The 17,546-nt window shown below is 48.9% G+C and overlaps 1 protein-coding gene across 1 annotated transcript in view; it reads left to right on the top strand.

The window, feature by feature from the left end:
- The window catches only part of PRDM11 (PR/SET domain 11), an 82,260-nt gene that overhangs the window by 28,446 nt on the left and 36,268 nt on the right, over positions 1 to 17,546 (top strand). Inside the window, exons 2-4 of the mRNA XM_025356736.1 lie at positions 7,849 to 7,973; positions 8,333 to 8,436; positions 8,946 to 9,208. Coding sequence (XP_025212521.1) covers positions 7,855 to 7,973; positions 8,333 to 8,436; positions 8,946 to 9,208 — 486 coding nt within the window. The 5' untranslated portion in view covers positions 7,849 to 7,854. The remainder of the gene's footprint in view (positions 1 to 7,848; positions 7,974 to 8,332; positions 8,437 to 8,945; positions 9,209 to 17,546) is intronic.

The following is a 17,546-nucleotide window of genomic DNA, read 5'->3' as shown; positions in this document are numbered from 1 at the left end:
ACATATTGTAAAAGCTGGCTGAGTTTATTTCCACAAAGTTATTACACCCATGGGACGAGCACCCAGATGAAGAAATAGAACATGACTGGCATCTTAGAACTCCCTTTCCTGCCTTTTTCCAGTTATTCCGAAGAATAACCACAAACTTCACCTCTAACACCATACTTGTGCCTGGTTGGTTTTGTTTTGTTTTTTTTTTTGGTAACTTTATTTAAATTGAATCATACAGTATGAGTCTGTACTCTTTGGGGGTCTCCTTTCTTTCCTTAGCATTATCACTCATCCAGATTATAGCATGTAGTTGTAGTTTGTCTGTTCTCATTTGTCCACTGAATTATTTTTTAAACATGAAGCTTAGTGAATATTGTACAGTATCCTATGATCAGGTAGGACAAGTGAACAAACATGTCAAATTTCTTTGCTTTTGCTTGGGATGATGGCCGCTAACCAGTGTGTTAACCCTGCTTATCATGTACCCTGTATGTATACAAAGAACTAGGAAGATGAATTAATTATTACCTAATGCATGCAGTCTTTTTAGTAGACAAGATCTTCCAAAATGGGAATCATAAACAAAAATAAAAACAGGTATGCTTCAAGGTAGAAATATGGGGGTCCTTACTGATTGATTGATTCATTGATTCATTCATTTATTAAATATGCATCAAGCACCACTTGTATGCCGGATACTCAGTCTCTAATCTGGATTCCTCCTTTCTCCTAACCGATTGGCAGGATCTCAGCATCTAATGACAAGTGGGTAAAGGTCACTGGAATTATCTTCTTTAGCAATTTCTAAACTAAATGATTATGAACAGGTCCTCTAAAGAATATTTAAGCGACTATTTTTCAGAAGCAAAAAGAAGAAAACAGAAATACACAGCCCTCTTCCTGAACTAACCACTAGTGATACCTTAAAATATATCCTCCCAGACCCGTACGTACAGATCTGCATCATTATGTATAGACTTTAAGTGGAATTATTTTGTACACCTGTGTAGGATGGAAAATTAAAATAAAAAAGTGTTTTAATGGAACTACTTTGTATCTATCTTTTCGTAGCTTTCATTAACAAAATTCTTGCTTTTCAGAACAGTTTTAGGTTCACAGCAAAACTGAGCAGAAACTAGAGTTCCCCATACACCCTGCACCCACACACATCTAGCTTCCCCGATTATTAACATCCCACACCAAAGTGAAACATTTGTTATAATTGATCAACCTCCACTGACACATCATTATCAACCAAAGTGCATAGTTTACATTAGGGTTCACTCACGGTGTTGTACCTTCTGTGGATCTTGACAAAGGTACAATGACATGTACCTTCTATTGTAGTATATACAGAGTAATTTTACTGCCTAAAAAATCCTCTATATTCCACCTATTTGTCCCTCTCTCCCTACAACCCCTGCCAACCACTGATCTTTTTACAGCCTTCATGATTTTGCCTTTTCCAGGATGTCATATAGTTGGAATTATACAGTATGTAGCCTTTTCAGGTTGGCGTCTTTCACATAATAACTTGCATTTTCATTTAGCAATATGTTGAACATGTGTTTTCATGTCAATCAATATTCCTCTTCAGCATTGTTAACTGCTGTCTAATCATTGTATACTAATATTTCATTGTATTTCATTGTGACATAGGATAGCAATTTCCCCCGTTTTGGAGGTTTAAATTATTTCCTATTTTTTGCTATTAAAAATAATATTGCAGAGGATAGCTTTGTAGGTAAATCTTTGCACGCAATATAAATGCATCTTTAGGATACATTCCTGGTTGTGGGCTTGCTCGTACAAAGGGTTTACTCACTTTGAGGCTTTTGATACATGTGCCAAATTACCCTCTAGAAAGGTTACACCAATTTACACTCCAACCAGTGGGATATGAAGTACTAATTTCCTCCACACTCTTGCCAACTCTGAATAACATCAAGATTTTTCATCTTTGCCAGTTTAATAGAGGAGAAATGATATTTGTTTTAATTCATATTTATTTGAGTATTAATATCTTCTTGGTTTTCCTTAAAGCATATTAGCCATTTATTGGTCTTTGCAGATTGCTCGTTTGTGTTTTTATCCATTTTTTTTTCTATTGGGGTAAGCATCTTTAGAGCATATATTTATAAAAAGCGTTTATTAGGGGTATTCACTGCTTGTAAAGGCCCTCTTCTAATGTCAAAAAATTTTTGGCTGGGCGTGGTAGCTCACACCTGTAATCCCAGCATGGATCCCAGGGCAGGTCACCTGAGGTCAGGAGTTCGAGACCAGTCTGGCCAACATGGTGAAACCCTGTCTCTTCTAAAATAATACAAAAAATTAGTCAGGTGTGGTGGCAGGCGCCTGTAATCCCAGCTACTCGGGAGGTTGAGACAGGAGAATCGCTTGAACCCAGGAGGTGGAAGTTGCAGTGAGCCAAGATCATGCCATTGCACTCTAGCTTGATCGACAGAGTGAGACTCCACCTAAAAAAAAAAAAAAAATTCACCACCATATGCACGTCTGATGTCTGTTATACTTTTAAATATTAATAAAATTAATGACAATAATATTTATAGAGTAATTATGATAGGTCAGGCATTATGCTGTGTAAAACAGCCCTATGAGATAGGTTCTGATATCAGTCCCACTGGACAGATGGGGAAACCTGGCAGGTGTGGTTAATGCATTTTGTCAAGGTTACACAGTTTGTGAGTGGCTGTGCTGGTGTCAATTGATTAACAAAATACATGGTGACATAAGCTTTCTATGAATTCAATAACACTTTTAAATACATTTGTCTTTTGTGTTCATCACAAAAGTATTCATTTGCAAATCTGTCTTATACATATAAGTTCGAGGCATATAATTTATGTTCTCTATAGGCATGCTTGCTGAGAATATAAATTTGATAACTCCCTGTAATAATTCCAAGCCCTTGCCCACCTCACACATGGTTTACTGTTAAGGACTATGAGTTGGACCTTTTATTTTACAGGAAAGAGAAACTGAGGGCAAGGCAGGAATCTTATCCGGGTCACCTAAAAAATTGACGGCACAGCCAGAACTGAGACCCAGGGCTTGGGATTCCTAGCCCAAGTCAAGGTCAGCATGTGGCTTGGGCCAGAAACCTAACCTCATGTCCTTTTGATATCAATGGGGACAACATAGATGCTGTGGTAGGTACCAGAGTAAACCTTCTAGATTCTCATGGTGCCAGCCTCTAGGGAAACCAAGTGGGCACAGATCCCCAGTCCCCTGGCTACACTGGCTCCTGGGCATTCCAGGATCCTGGCACCCTGCCAAGGGTGAAAACAGAGCTGCAGGCTCCTGGGCTGCATTCTGCCCCCTCCTTCTGGGTTTGCAGCTCACTGCTGGGTTTGCAACAAGCCTAATCTCTGCATGTGCAGACTTAGAGGAGCCAGCTGAGAGGGAGCATTGCCAGCAGCTTGGAATCCTCCATGAGGCCTGCCGACCACCCTTCCCCCAAGCCTTTTGCTGGGCAGGTAGGACTAGAGCAATCTTCAGGAAGGGCTATGGGGGCTTTACCTGGGCCAGGCCTTAGAGTGTCTGCTGAGGTGGACTCAGTGAAGGATACCAGCCCATGTTCTCCCTCTCTCTCTCCCCAGTGGGAGTTCATTTGGTCCTGCCACATCCCATCTTCTCCCTCCCTGTCCCTGTGGCCTTTATCACAAGTGCAGAAATCTGTCTATTTCAAAGTAGAGAGGTCTATGGACCACTTAAGAGTTGGAATGCACATCAGTCCTTTGAGGCTTGATCCTGGTTCTCCAGACAGCCAGTTCCGAGTAGACAGAAATTATTTGTGCATATAGTCAATAAATAGGTGTCAGATAATAAGAACTTGGTAACTCATTTTGTTTCCCTTTATGCTTTGGCTGCCAGGAGGCTCGGAGTTGAATGAAGAACTCAATCACTAACCCTTTTACAACAGATTCCTGGCATAACCAACACCCCTCTTTCTCCATGAGGCCTCTGACACTATCTCTGGTTGTTTCTTAACTGTACCGTTTAGTATGTGTTTGTTTTATAAAACATTGCGTCTTTCGTGTGGTGAAGGTGGGATGTGAGAGATAGGACATAAAAGCAAATGTCCCATAGATGTGTCTACTTTGAGATACAAAGTAATGCTTTGCCCACAGAGGGTGATTTGCTGGGAATGATTTAAGACAGGAAAATGTTTGGATGCCTCGGTCCTTCTCTTTCAATCTCCCTTACCCTCTCCATCTTCTCTTTTCTCCCTCCTCTCCTCTCTTCTCTCCCTCTCTTACCCTCCATCCTTTATTCTCTTACTATTGCCTATTCTCCCTCCAAACTCTTCCCACATCCCTCTGTGCCCTCCTCATTTATTCCTAATGGAGACCACCTCCACCTGGCAAGTATCAGTATTTCTATTTTGCAAAAGAAGACACTAAGGCCCTAGAGAGTGTAAGTGACGTGCCATGGCCACACAGCTTATCCTCCTCAACTGATCGTCAGAATCAGGCTCTGAGTCTCGTGAGTCTAATTCCATCCTACCCCACAGTGCCCCTCTTCACCCTTCAGTGCCCACCCTGTCAGCATCTCTCACTACCCGCTCTGCCTGGCGGAGATCACTGGAAGAGAGCTCCATAGGGAATCAAACCCCCACGCTGTTTTTCCTGCTGAGGTCTCTTTCAGAATTGAGATTCCCAATGGGACGAGTGGGACATATCAGAGGGGCCAGTGAGATATGAAGGGGGACATTTGGTGAATATTTACTGAGGATATGCTGTGTGCTGAGCAAGGCAGAGAGTCAGCCAAGCAAGGTTTTCAGCGTACAAAATTGAAAGAGGTCTTCACTCTCAGGTGCCAGTCCTGCAAGCGTGTGACCCTGAGAGTGAAAGCCTCCTAGTGCCTGGCTTGTCTTTCCCTAGTCTTGGCCCTGGTGCCAGGCACTGTTACAGGTGCTGGCAGTTCAATGGTGGCCTGCACCCTGCCCTCGGGGAGCTTACAGTCTCTTAAGGGAAACAGATATTAATCAAGTAATCCTGCTAACAAAAGATGGTTACACATGTCACACTGCCATGAAGTGTGACATGGGGCTAGGAGAGGGTGTTTTTGGTGGCAGTTGGAGGGGGGCAGTGAGGTCTGAAGTCTGGGCAGGAGTTCCCCAGGTGTTCTGCAGGCGAGGACGCAGCAAGTTCACAGGCCCCATGGCAAGATGGAGAATGGCATACAGGTGGGGCTTGTGGAGGGCAGAGGGGCCAGAGCAAGGGAGCTCCATGAAAAGCAGTCCTCAGCAGTCCATTCCAATAAAGCCTCAGAGTTTCCAAATCACTGACTTAAAAAAAAATAAATCCAAGCCAATGGAGAGAATTCAAAGCCACCCCTTAATGATGTCACTAGCACTCATCTTCCTGATCAGCATTCTTTAGTGGGATGTACAGAGACTGTGCGTGGCCCCTCCACACTCGTCTGTGTCCACGGAATACAGCTATGTCTGTGATAGAATCTATTATTAGCCACATTTTCTAGAGGAAGAAATGAGAACACAGAGAAGTTAGATAACCTGCTGTATTAGTCATCTCAGGCTGCCATGACAAAATACCATAGACAGAGACGCTTAAACAACAGCCATTTATTTCTCACAGTTTTAGAGCCTGAGAAATCCAAGATCAGAATGCCAGCCTATTCGTTCCTGGTTGTGGCACTCCGCCTTGTGGATGCCTGCCTTCTGGATGTGTCCTCATGGTAGAGAGGGCCCTGGTGTCTCTTCCTCTCCTTATAAGGGCACTTAACCCTTATGACCTCAATTAATCTTGATCACCTCCTCACAGCGCTATCTGCAAATACAGATACCCTGGGGCTGAGGGCTTCAACATATGAAGGGGGGTGGGGACCATAACACCTGCCCGGGATGACACCGCCCGTCAGTGCGATTTGAACTCAGGCAGTGCCTGTCCAGTGCCCAGGCACCTAACCGCTGAGGCTGCGCCCCAGGATGTATGGTAGGGGGTACTGCCCATCCCAGTGAGAGCGCCTCAGGGCAGCAGGTGTTCAGGGATCCTTCACAAATCCACAGGGCCTTGCTCCCACCTGGCTGCTGAACTTGTGAACTGGGGCCTGAACCCACTTAAGGGTGATCCCAGCGATTGTTAGGTAAGAGGACTGGACAGGGATACTGCATGGCCAGGCCAACCTGAAACACTTGAATCTGGGGGTTCAGCCAGTTTCCAATTTCCTGAGCAACCATGGGGCGTGGTCTGCATGACCTTGGGCAAGTCGCTTGACATCTTCCAGGTCCCAATTCCTGCGCCCTCAGAGGTCGCAAGGGGCCATCCCACAGGCTGTGAGGGCAGCCGAGTACCCAGCGGGGGAGCCCCTGGCATAACGCAGCCAGAAGGCAGGAGAGCGGCAGGCACCCCGATCCTGCCCCGGACGGTGCAGGTGCGGCAGGCCGCGGCTGAGCGAGCGGGTGTCCTGTGTCTGCACCGGTGGCAGCGCAGGCCCCGTCGTCGCCGCCACGCCAAGGCAGCTCGGAGGCTGGGGACGCCCGGCCTCCTTGGCGCTGTCGCCCAGCCCAGGCGCCCCCTGGGCCGAGTGCATGCCGGGCCCCGTGGGAGGCCCTGGAATGGGTCCACCGCCCCGCCGAGAGCGGCCCCCAGCGGCGCCCCCTCCCGCCGCCCAGCCCGGGCGCCCGCTTCCTCCCGCTCCCCGCGCCCCCCCTCCCGGCAGCCAGCCAACTGCGTGCCCCCGGGGCCGGCAAGAAGCCACATGCCCCCGCAAGGAATGCCGGGCCCGGCGGGCGGGGGGCGGGCGCTGGGCAGGGCCGGGCGGGCCGGGCAGGGAGCTCCCCGCCGGGAAGGCTGGCGAGAGTGGGAGAGCCGGCCCGCGCCTGCCCCGGCCGCAGCGCACACCGGCCTGAGACGGGGTGGCCAAGGGGCAGGGGGCGGCGCGGCCCGGCCCGGGCAGCCCTCCCCTTTCCCACCGCGCGCCCCTGGCCCCGCCAGCTCGGAGGAGGGGGCAGGCCGTCACATTTCCCCACACCCCTCCCAGTCGCCGCCGCCGGCTTTGGGGCCCCGGTGGGGAGCAGGGGGCTGATTAGCCGAAGAGCAGGGGTGTGGCCAGCGGGGCCCCGGGTAGTGAGTCACACAGCCGTTCGCCCAGTCCTGGGGCCCAGCGCGGTCCCAGCCCCAGCTGCGTGCCACCCTGGCCCCGAAGAGTGTCCCCGTGCTTGGCATGAGGACCCCGGGGTGCCGAGGGAGGGGCTGAAGCCCGGAGCAGTGGTGGAGGGCGGTAAGCGGCGGGCTAGGGAGTGTCCCCTAGAGAGAGTGGGGTGGGGCTGGCGCCCTGGCTGGCCCTCGCCAGCGCCCCCAGGCCCTGCCTGTACCTGCTCTGAGCTGACAAAGGGGCCTGGCTGCGCTCCCGACAGTTCCAGGGTGAGGGGCTGCCCTGCCAGGCTCTGAGGGCCCATTCAGTCCGCCCACTACCCCTTGGCCCCAGTTGGGCTTGAGTTGTTCCCTCCCTTCTCCCCTTTGCAGTTTTGCGCCCAGGCTCCTATGGGATCCTCCTGCCCTTTGCCCTTTGGTCTGGGGGTCCAGGCTGTGCTTCCCAGTGCGGCCTCCTGGCCTGGGCTGCCCTAGGCCCCTGACCCCATGGGGCTGGTGGCTCCAGTCGTCCCCAGGACCAGCCCGGGATAGAAATGGCATTTCCTCTTGGCGGGGCTACAGCTGTTTTTGTTGTCTGTGTTCTCAAGCGCTTCCTCTGGGGATGGCAGGGAGGGTAACCAGACTCCGCAAGACCCCCACTTGCCCTCTCCGCCACTCACCCTTCTTCCCCTGTTTCTTTGATCCTCTTCCTGTGCTGGTCCCACCTCCTGCGTCCCAGGACAGAATGACCGAGAACATGAAGGAGTGCTTGGCCCAGACCAATGCAGCCGTGGGGGATATGGTGACGGTGGTGAAGACGGAGGTCTGCTCACCACTCCGAGACCAGGAGTATGGCCAGCCCTGGTGAGGCCCTTGTGTGGGAACTGGAGAGAGAGAAGTGGGAGTGGAAGGTGCCTGGGCTGGGTTGGTTGGGAGCCCTGGGAAACGTTCTCACTCCTTGCCCACCTTCCCTCACCCTGCTGCCGGCAGCTCCTGGGTGCAGGCTCTAGAAAAATTCAAGCAGTGGCCTAGGGAGGTCTGTGCTCGCATCTCAATCCTCCAGTTTTTCCACCACTCCTGCACTGAACAGCAGAACAGCTGGGACTCCTCTGCCCACCCCACATCTTCTCGGTCTCCTGGCCAGGTCCCTAACTTTTGTCCTCACTGGGCTCTCACTCTCTGATGACTTCTTTACTTTCTTTTCGGGCCTCTGCCCTGGCCAGCTCTAGGAGACCGGACTCCTCGGCCATGGAAGTTGAGCCCAAGAAACTGAAGGGGAAGCGTGACCTCATCATGCCTAAAAGCTTCCAGCAAGTGGACTTCTGGTGTAAGTGGAGCTTGGGGCTCTGGGCTGCTCCTCCCTTCACCCCTGTTGCCCCATTCCTGGCTAGAGAATTTGCAGCAATGCTACTATGATAGGTCCTCACCTGCCATATACCAGGCCCAGGTCCAGGCCTTGGTTAGTCATCATCGTTAGCCATCCAAGTGGCTATTGTTGGCCCCATTTTCCAGATAGCACACTGAATCTTGGTGAGGGTTAAGTATCCCGCCTGAGGTCCTCCAACCCAAAGGAATACGGTTGCACTTGGACTCCAAAGCCATGCTCTTTCTTCCAGTTTTTTAAAACTTGAGACAAAGGGAGCTGCTGGCCTCCTTGACATAGGCAGGCCTGTTCTTAGAGTCCCCAGGGAGAGTATGGGTTATTGCTACTGATGAACCTGGGGTCTGCAGCTGTCTGTCCACGGGTAGGCCTCCTGTCAGCCCCTCTGCCTTCCCCATGGGGATCTTACCTTCCTGCAACAACTGAGGCCCTCCCTTCTCTTGCCATCCCTCCAGTCTGTGAGTCCTGCCAGGAGTACTTCGTGGATGAATGCCCAAACCATGGCCCCCCAGTGTTTGTGTCTGACACACCGGTGCCCGTGGGCATCCCAGACCGGGCAGCACTCACCATCCCACAGGGCATGGAGGTGGTCAAGGACACTAGCGGAGAGAGTGACGTGCGATGTATCAACGAGGTCATCCCCAAGGGCCACATCTTTGGCCCCTACGAGGGGCAGATCTCCACCCAGGACAAATCAGCTGGCTTCTTCTCCTGGCTGGTGAGTGTGCCCTGGGCTACTCATGGGAGAGGTTGCCAAGGAACATGGAAGGAAACCACCAGGGGGAGCCATACTGGCCCAGCTTGGCCCCAGAGCTTTTCTACCATCCCTTCTGGACCTGTCGATGTTGGATCTTGCTGTCCCCTGGCCCTGGCTCAGTGGCTGCAACACTTGGTGTCCAAGGGCAATGCTGAGAGCACCCACATGGCAGTAGTCAGCAGATCAGGAAATCACCAAGCAGAACTCAGGGCAGTGTGTGTCTGGTTAACCATTGGGCGGTATTGAACCAATGGATCTTCCAGAGTGGGTGACTCGGAGCTGGCCTTTGGGAATGCAGAGCATGACTTCCCACTTTCAAACCAGTAATATCAGGCTCTGGGCTAGGTGCCGGGGGTAAACCCTTCAACAAGACAGACATGGTTCCTGTCCTCAGGGAGCAGATGGTCTGGTGGGAAGACAGGCATTGAACAAGCAGGTACACGTGTGATGTCAGTTGCAACACAAGGTACTATCAATAGATGGGTTGCAAAGATGAGCAAGAAGGGTTTTCAAGGGTATGAGGTGGAAGGATTACCAAAGCAACTTTAAGGAATCAAGCTTGAGCTAGTGGACAGAGATCGGGGAGTGTGGGATAATAGAGAAAAAACATTCTAGAGGGTAAGAAGATCCTCATTCACTACAAAAACACTTGTTGAGTATCTCCTTTGTGCCAGACACGGTGCTGGCCCTGTAAATACAGTGGTGGGTCAGACAAGACAATCAGGTAAATCCTGCCTTCATGGAGTTCTCTGTGGGGAAGATGGAATTAATCAAATACTAAAACAAATCCATGTCAAATTATAACTCTGAGAGTGATGGAGAAACAGCGAGGCTGGGAGAAAGTGAACAACCAGGGAAGTAATATGGGTGGAGGTTGGAGAAGGCTTACTGCTAGTTGAGCTGTGACTGAAGGTGAATGCCTACCAGGTGAAGATTGGACAGGTGCCTCGAGATGCTTTGAACAGCAAGAGCAAAGGCCCTGTGGCAGGAGAGCATGGTACATCTGAGCTACTGGATGAATGTCAGTGTGCCTGGAGTGCAGCACACACAGGGGCGTGGAGGAGATGATGGAGACATGATCATGTAGGACCCAGTGGACCAAATTAGGACTTCTGTCCTTTTAAGAATGTAGAAGGGGAGCAGGAGTAACTTGGTCACATTTGTGTTTTGAAAAGATGATTTTGGCTGCAGCCTGGAGAACTGATTGAGCTCAGGGGCGCTGGTCAAGAATGGGTACCCACACCCCTTTCCCCAGGTAGAGCGTGTGGGAGTTCTGTAGTCGGCAATGGTGGAAGGACTGCGCTAGGGTTGCAGCACAGACATGGAGCCAAATGAACTGCTTTGTGAACTGTATCAGAGAGGAGAGCTCTGACTTAGACATAGACTAACTGGCTTAAGGAAGGGAGCAGGAGGTATCAAGGACATCTGCAGTCTCCCAACAGGTCGTTAATGGTGTCTTTCTCTGAGAAATGGAGGAGGCTGAAAGGGGACTGGGTTAAGAGAAAAATGATTTGGGTTTGGGACTTGTTGAGTTTGGAGTAACAAGATATCCAAGTGGTGATGTCAAGAAGGCAGTTGGATATATGGGTCTTAAGCTTGGAGAGGAGGCTTGGAGATGTTGCTTAGTGAGTCACCTGTGCATGGGTGGTCAGTGGGGGAGTGGGTGTGGAGCACAGAACCTGGGGAGAATGTGCTGAGTGAGAGGTGGAAAGGCCTGTGACCAAGCTTTGAGGGATTTTAGCAGTTCATGGTCTAGAAGGGGAGCTTGATCCTGCAAAGGAGACAGAAGGTTTGCAGCCAGAGAGGTAGGAGGGAAACCAGGAGAGTGGGTGACCTGGAAGTCAGGGGAGAAGAGAGGTTCTCCAGGCCACAATGGCTGACAGTGCCAAGTGCTGCTGAGAAACCAACCAGAAAGACTGAAAAGTGTCCCGTGGATTTACTCTCAGGGAAGCCATCGGCAACTTTAGCAAGAGCTATTATAGAAAGCAGTGGGTCTGAACCTGAGTCGATTTTACAGCCCTGCCTCCTGTCCCTGGACATTGGGCAGTGTCTGGAGACCTTGTGGTTGTCACAGCTCAGCGTAGGGGTAAGCTGCTGGCATCTAGCAGTTGGAGACCAGGATTACTGTAAACATTTTACAATGGACAGAATAGTCCCTCATAACGAAGAGTTATCTTTAGAAACCCTGCTGGAGAGTGATGGGGGTGGAACCTGATTAGCATGGAGGTGACCAGGCGTAGTCATTTCCTAGAAGTTTGGATACAGATAAGATCGGAAGTGAGGAGAAAGGTAAGAGTGAGGTTGGGGGGTGTGTGGTCAAGTCTGAACAGACTTAGAAAGACTAGCATCCTCAAAAAGCCAACGGGAGGGGTTCTGCCGAAGTGCTTGAGTGTAGAGTAGAGATAAGGCATGATCCCTAACCTTTTACATCATCTCACCGGGTTCACATGGAGACACTGGACAAAAAAAGGGAGTGGATCAGCATCATTCCTGTCCTTACAGGGTTAGCGCAGAGGATTAGAGCAGATAGAGGTAGTTAGGTATAGTGGGCCACATAATGGCCCCCCAAAAATGTCCCTGTCCTAATCCCTAGAACTCGTAAATGTATTATCTTCATGGCAGAAGGGATTTTTTTGCAGATGTGATTAAGTTAAGGATCTTGAGATGGGAGCGATGATCTTGGATTATCTGGGTGGGCCCAGTGTAATCACAGGCATCTTAATAAGAGGGACGTGGGAGGCTCAGAGTCAGAGAGGAAGAGATTGGAGGATGCTGCTCTGCTGGCCTTCAAGATAGAGGAAGGAGCCAGGAGTCAAGGGATGCAGGCAGCTTCTCGAAGCCAGAAAAGGCAAAGAAACACATTCATTCTCAGAGCTTCCCGAAAGAATGTGGCCCTGCCAACACCTCGATTTTAGGATTTCTGACTTTTGGAACTATAAGGTAATACATGTATGTTGTTTTAAGCCACTGTGGTTTTGGCAGTTTATTGGCAATTTATTACAGGAGCAACAGGAAACTCATATAGGAGGCTTTTGTGTTTGTGCAGGGACATCTGCTAAAATGTGCAGGGAAGTGGAGTGAGGTGGCCTGAAATTGAGGAGATCAGAGAAGGTGAGTTCTGCTTGGGATGAGGAGAGTTCCCGGTGCCCATGAGGTGCTCAGGGGAGCTGTCCAGAGCACTCTGGTGTGTGTGGCTCTGCAGTAGAGAGACGCTGGGATGACGGGGAAAACTAAGTATATAAATTCATGCAGCTGAAGCCCGGAGAAGGGAGGGCATTGCCTATAGGAAAGGTGCTTGGGGAGGAGAGAAGAGGCATTTGCTTTGGAATATGAGTTTAAGGAATCATTGGAGGGAGAGGAGTTGAGAAGGCGTGGAGCAGTAGGAGGAGACAGTAAGAAGTCTCCTTAGCCCCCTTAGCAGGAGCTGTCTCACGAGCGGAAGCCAGATTGCCGCGGATTAAGGCGTGAGTGGGAGGTGAGGAGAGGGAACCAGCAAGGGTGCATGGCTTGTTTTAAAAGTCTGGTTGCCCACTGAGCAATTATTATATGCCAGGTGCATACTGGACACCTCTGGCATCTCATACTCTTCCTCGAAACAGTCCATAGGGTGGGGGTTGCTGCCCCTCTTGTTCTGATGAGGAAACACAGGACTCCCATAGCTGGTCCACAGTAGACCTTGGGTTCCTTCAAAGATAGTGTCCCTCCATCATGCCACCATGTGAGGACTTCCCTTATTGGGAAACATTGCTAATGGGGTGGAACAGTTAATAGCTACCCTGAGCCTGTTTTTATTATGTGTTCAGATTCAACCCAACCTTACATAAACAGAGCAACTTGAGAGCACTAGGTCCTGAGCTCTAGGGATAATGGGAATGCATGAGGTTTGCTCTCTGTTCTCATGGAGTTTGTGGTTCAGTTATGAGGGCAGGGGCCATGGTGGATAGGAGGGGAGGAAGTTTGCTCCCAACCAAGTAATACGAGGCAGAGTATTGCTTGGTAACCACAGTGCTGCAGATTGGAGATGGATCTTGTCTTGAAGGATGGATAGAAGTTCAACAGAGGAAGCCTATGGCTTCACAGCCTATTGGAAAATTGCAGGAGAAAAAATTTAGGACCGTGCCCAGGGAATGGCTGTTAGGATCCCTTTCTGCTGCTGCTAGAGTCTGTACCTTGGGACAGCCCAGCTGTGGAAAGTTGAGAATCTTTAAAGCAGACGAACTTTCCCAGGTTGACTGCCTGGCACAGGTCTATGGTGAGAGGAAAGGAGGAATAGAAGGCCCTAGAGTTTGCAACCTGGTTCTAGACTAGCTCTACCAGTCAAGAGTAGGCATGGCCCCAGTTCAGGCAGTGGGACTGGTGGCCTGGAGGTTATTCCCTCTGAAGTTTCTTCCTAGGTCCTTAACTGCAGCCAGCAGCCAGCAAATGGGCACAGAGAGGGAGTGGTTAGAGGCTGCAAGACCACATGGAGGCTTTAACCTTTAGGAACCCAAGAGGTGAGAGACATTGAAGGCCTAGAGCCACCAGATGCTTAAAGTGGCTCAAGGAAAGTTGTGTGTGTGTGTATGTGTGTGTTGGGCATGGGTGTTTGGGTCTCCACTGGGGAAAAGCAGGCATGAAGAATGGCTCTGCCTACTCAGGTGATGGGTGGGCTGAATGGTGGGAGAGGACGGGGAAGGTGGGGTGAACAGTGGTGCTGATTTTTGGACCAGGATCTGGAAGCCCCACATCCTAAATAAACTGCCCTCATTTGTGAAGTCCTGTCCCAAAGCCATACTGTATATCATCTTCTTTGGACTGTATATCATCATCCATACTGTATATCATCTTCTGCCTGCCTGCAGAAGCTCTGGCCCCCATTCAGCACAACACATTTCCTTCCACACTCCCTCAGTACATACACTCTACTCTGTACAAATGATGGTGGTGGTCATGACAAGCATAGCTGTTAATGTTTATTGAGCACTTACTGTGTGTCTGGGTCTGTGCTCAGTGCTTTGTAGCATAATCTCATCTGATCCTAACAACGCTCCTGTGACATAGGTATTATTCCATCCATTGCACAGCTGAGAAAACTGAGGCCTGGAGAGGATGAGTCATTCTGCACAAAGCTAAACAGCTGGTGAGTCGCTGAGCTGGGGTTCAAACCTGTGCAGTCTGACTCCAGAACCCACCCTCCCATTCCGCCTCTTGGCCCTCTAGCCTCCCTTACTTAGCACGCCTCTTCTTGCCTCCTTGCCTTAGTAGACTCTATTCTACTCATTCTTCCTGCCCATCACAAGTTCCCTCTTTGTCTTTGCTTCACCTGGAGGAAAGCTGGCCTGACTGTGGGCAAAGTGGTACAAGGCCTGGACCTGGGTCATGATGGACCGAATGGCCATTTCCACTCCACAACTCTCCTTCATGGCCTGGCTGACTTGTCAGGAGTTGGACACTCACCTCTGCCTGTCTAGGAAAGACATGCCCCTTCCTCTGCGTTTTCATCCCATTGGAAATTATAAATGCTGTAATTCATTGCCAAGATCACCCAGGCTACGCTCAGACACTGCAGGCCAGGAACCATGCTGCTGGCACAAGGCATCTGGGGGTACTGTGCAGCCATGTGGTTTGGTAAAGAGGCAGAAGACAGAGGAAGCCAACATAGGATTTTTTTTTTTTGTTTGTTTGTTTGTTTGAGATGGAGTTTTGCTCTGGTTGCCCAGGCTGGAATGCAGTGGTGTGATCTCAGCTCACCACAACCTCTGCCTCCCGGGTTCAAGCAATTCTCCTGCCTCAGCCTCCTGAGTAGCTGTGATTACAGGCATGCACCACCACGTATGACTAGTTTTGTATTTTGAGTAGAGACGGGGTTTCTCCATGTTGGCCAGGCTGGTCTTAAACTTCCGACCTCTAGTGATCCTCCCGCCTCAGCCTCCCAAATTGCTGGGATTACAGGCTTGAGCCACTGCACCTGGCTGCCAGCACAGGATTGCTATGTAAGTTTTTCACTCAGACCGTTGCCTCTTCCAGAAGGGATTTAGGGTAGCCTAGCAGTATACATAAAATATACCACAATAGCATATTAAAACTGGGAGAGAGAAAGAAGAAAGAAAAAGAAGGGTGGAGACCCTAAATGGAACCAGGAATGAAGCTGAAAATGTATAATATAATGACCTCTATCTGTACTTTTAGCTATACAGGCTCCAAATCTGGCAGCCACTGGGAAAGTAGCTGGCACGTTCTGTCCATAATGTGAAAAGGACCAGGGAGCTCCTGAGGAGGTCCGCCCTTCTGGGCGCTGATAAAGAGGACACTGTGTGATGGAATTGTCCACTTCATGCCAGGCAGCCTCCCCACCTGCCAGGCTGTTACCATTCTGGGGAGAAGCAGATGCGAAATGGTGTTTTAGTGTTTCCTATTTCAGCTTTTATAGTAAAGTGATGATTTCTTTTAAGACTTGAAATTGGATGTGCCAGAGCTCATGACACATCCTCCAGAATAGCATCTGAGAGACCCTGAGTGCTTGGCTAGATGAAATAAGCAGACAGTTGCAGTGCCATGACATGTGGTGGGGACAGGCAGGTATTACCAAGTTTGGGGACGCTCAGAGAAATGAGGAGTAACAGGTTTGTCCAAGAAGAAAGAAAAGGGGCATTTGAGACAGGGTAGATGTGCAATGTGAGCATGCATGAGCAGGTGCTTTTCATGCTTGCTTGTTAATTTCTACTCTTTATTATGAAAGTTGCAAACTCGGTTGAAAAGTTGCAAGAATAGTGTAATGAATACCCTCATACCTGCCTCTAGATTCACCTATTGCTAACACTTTATACCCATTGCTTTATCTCTGTCTCTACACACACACACACACACACACACACACTTTTTTTTTCTTTCTTTTTTTCTTTGAGATGGAGTCTCACTCTGTCACCCAGGCTGGAGTGCAGTGGTGTAATCTCGGCTCACTGCAACCTCCAACTCCCAGGTTCAAGCAATTTTACTGCCTCGGCCTCCCAAGTAGCTGGGGCTACAGGTACACACCACCAAGCCTGGTTAATTTTTTGTATTTTAGTAGAGATGATGTTTCATCATGTTGCCCAGGCTGGTCGCGAACTCCTGAGCTCAGGCAATCTGCCCACCTCAGCTGCCCAAAGTGCTGGGATTATAGGCATGAGCCACCGCACCTGGCCACATGTTCTTTTTTTTTTTTTTCTGAACTGTTTGAGATATAGTTACAGAGCCATCATGACACTTTACCTCTAAACACTTCAGCCAAATTCCTAAGAGCAAGGTGTTCTCCTATACCAGGGTGAACAAACATTTTTTTTAAAGGCTACCTGGTAAATACTTTAGGCTTTATGGACTGTGCAGCCTCTGTCATAACTACTCCGCTCTGCCATTGCACTGCAAAAGCAGTCATAGATGATACATGAATGAATGGGTGTTGCTATGTTTCAATAAAACTCTATGTGAACACTGAAATTTGAATTTCATATTATTTCAAATGAAATTTGAAAGTTATAGAAATGAAATTATATAAAAACACATTTTTTAGTCATAAAAAAAGGTAACACCGTTCTTAGCTTGCAGGCTGTATAAAAACAGATGGTGGGGGCTGGATTTGACCTACAGCCATAGTTGGCTGACCCCTGAGCTATTTAACCACCATATAATGATTCCACCCAAGAAATTTAGCATGGATACAATACTGCCTCAGCTATAGTTCATATTCAGATTTCCCCAATTGCCATTAGTAACATTCTTTGTGGTTTTTTCCCCATCCAGGACCCGTGCAGGTATCACACATTGCATTTGTCACATTTCATTAGTCTCCTTTATTCTAGAAAAGTCTCCCCTGTATTGTTTTTTCTCTTTACGATATTGATACTTTTGAAAAGTTCAGGCTAGTTGTTTGCATAATGTTCTACAGTTTAGATTTGTCTGATTGTTTCTTCATGGTGGATTCAGATTACAGCTTTTTGGCACAGGCAGTATTAGGTCTTTCTCACAGCCTGCCATCAGGAGGCACCTCGTGGCAGTCTGTCTTATCTTTTACTCAATGGTTTTAACAACTATTGATGAGTCTTGCCTGTATCAATTATTATTCATGGTTAAAATGATTTTTCTATTTTTTTCTCTTCTACATTTATTGACATTCTTCTGTTTAAAAAAATAGTGCTCAACCTTCACCCCCCCTCAATCCTCATTTAAAGCTATTTTTAGCTATTCGTATGAACATGAATTCTTTTTTTTATTTAATGTGTTGGAGTCCATGTCTGTCATTATTCATTTTGATGTTTAAATTGCCCTAGATTTGACCAGTGGG

The sequence above is a fragment of the Theropithecus gelada genome, chromosome 14 (genome assembly GCF_003255815.1).
Source record: "Theropithecus gelada isolate Dixy chromosome 14, Tgel_1.0, whole genome shotgun sequence".
NCBI lineage: Eukaryota > Metazoa > Chordata > Mammalia > Primates > Cercopithecidae > Theropithecus > Theropithecus gelada.
Note: the sequence above shows the minus strand (reverse complement) of the source record. Positions and strands in the feature narration are given on the sequence as shown.